This window comes from Meleagris gallopavo, chromosome 28 (assembly GCF_000146605.3).
Source record: "Meleagris gallopavo isolate NT-WF06-2002-E0010 breed Aviagen turkey brand Nicholas breeding stock chromosome 28, Turkey_5.1, whole genome shotgun sequence".
Taxonomy (NCBI): domain Eukaryota; kingdom Metazoa; phylum Chordata; class Aves; order Galliformes; family Phasianidae; genus Meleagris; species Meleagris gallopavo.
The window spans coordinates 3,714,016-3,714,944 of record NC_015038.2 but is presented as its reverse complement, the minus strand read 5'-3'; the positions used below and the strand labels follow the sequence as shown (position 1 = coordinate 3,714,944).

Genomic DNA, 929 nt, shown 5'->3' with positions numbered 1-929 from the left:
CTCTTACACGTGGGGCAGCAGAAGAGTCTGGAACAAAAGCAGCTCAATCCAGGATGATGCCCAGACTGAGACTGTCACCATCACCATGGACAGGCTGCAGGCACAGGACTCTGGTGTGTACTGGTGTGCACTCTACAACCCCTCTCAACGCCCTGCATTCACCCGGATAATGGAGGTCAGGCTCTCTGTGGACAAGAGTGAGTACCTGCTGGCAGGTTTTGACCTCACCTCCCTGGCTCAGTCTCCCTTCTCCCCTGTGCCCACCAAGAAGGAGCCCAGTGCTGCCCATGCACAGCACCTCCCACGACTCTCGGTGTGTCTGTCTGTTTGGTGGACACAGTGGTGGCTACTTTGGAGCACTGTCGAGCCAAAGCCATGGCCTCTCACACTGCAGGGGAGGCTCTCAGAAGCTCTCATAATCAGGACAATCAGCACAGTTCTTCCAGCAGGGCTGACCCAGGTGCTCCAGAAGCAGCTTTCCCTGTTCCCCACTCGGTCACTCACACTGGGCTTCTGCTGCAGACTTCCCCTACTGCCAAACATTTTTCTTGCTCTGGTCTTGCACTGCATTTTGGTTGAATCCCATACTTACATCCATATCAAAATACATTCCTTCTAGATATTCTATCATTGTCATGTTTAATAAGTGACAATATCCAGGCACGCTGAGATGCTTCCACCTGTTCTTTTCCTAAGATCCAACGTCCTAGTGTACAAACCCCATGGGGAGCCAGGGCAGCCTGCACACAGCAGAGCCTCACATCTCAGAGCCACCAGATGTCCTTGGAGGATGTAGCTCACAGGAGCTGCAGGCTGCTGTGAAAAGCTGGGGGGCTGTTCCTCATTCCCCTGCAATAAGGGGCAGTAACAATGGGCTGTGCTCTGGGCATCTTCCAACACTGCCAAACATGGTTTCATTAGTGCTTGGA

General features: G+C 53.1%; 1 protein-coding gene across 1 annotated transcript in view; it reads left to right on the top strand.

Annotated features, from left to right (window-relative positions):
- Positions 1-6: 6 nt before the first annotated feature.
- LOC104914535 (trem-like transcript 4 protein) overlaps positions 7-929 on the top strand; it is a 37,674-nt gene continuing 36,751 nt past the window's right edge. The window contains exon 1 of the mRNA XM_019623157.1: positions 7-197. Coding sequence (XP_019478702.1) covers positions 86-197 — 112 coding nt within the window. The 5' untranslated portion in view covers positions 7-85. The remainder of the gene's footprint in view (positions 198-929) is intronic.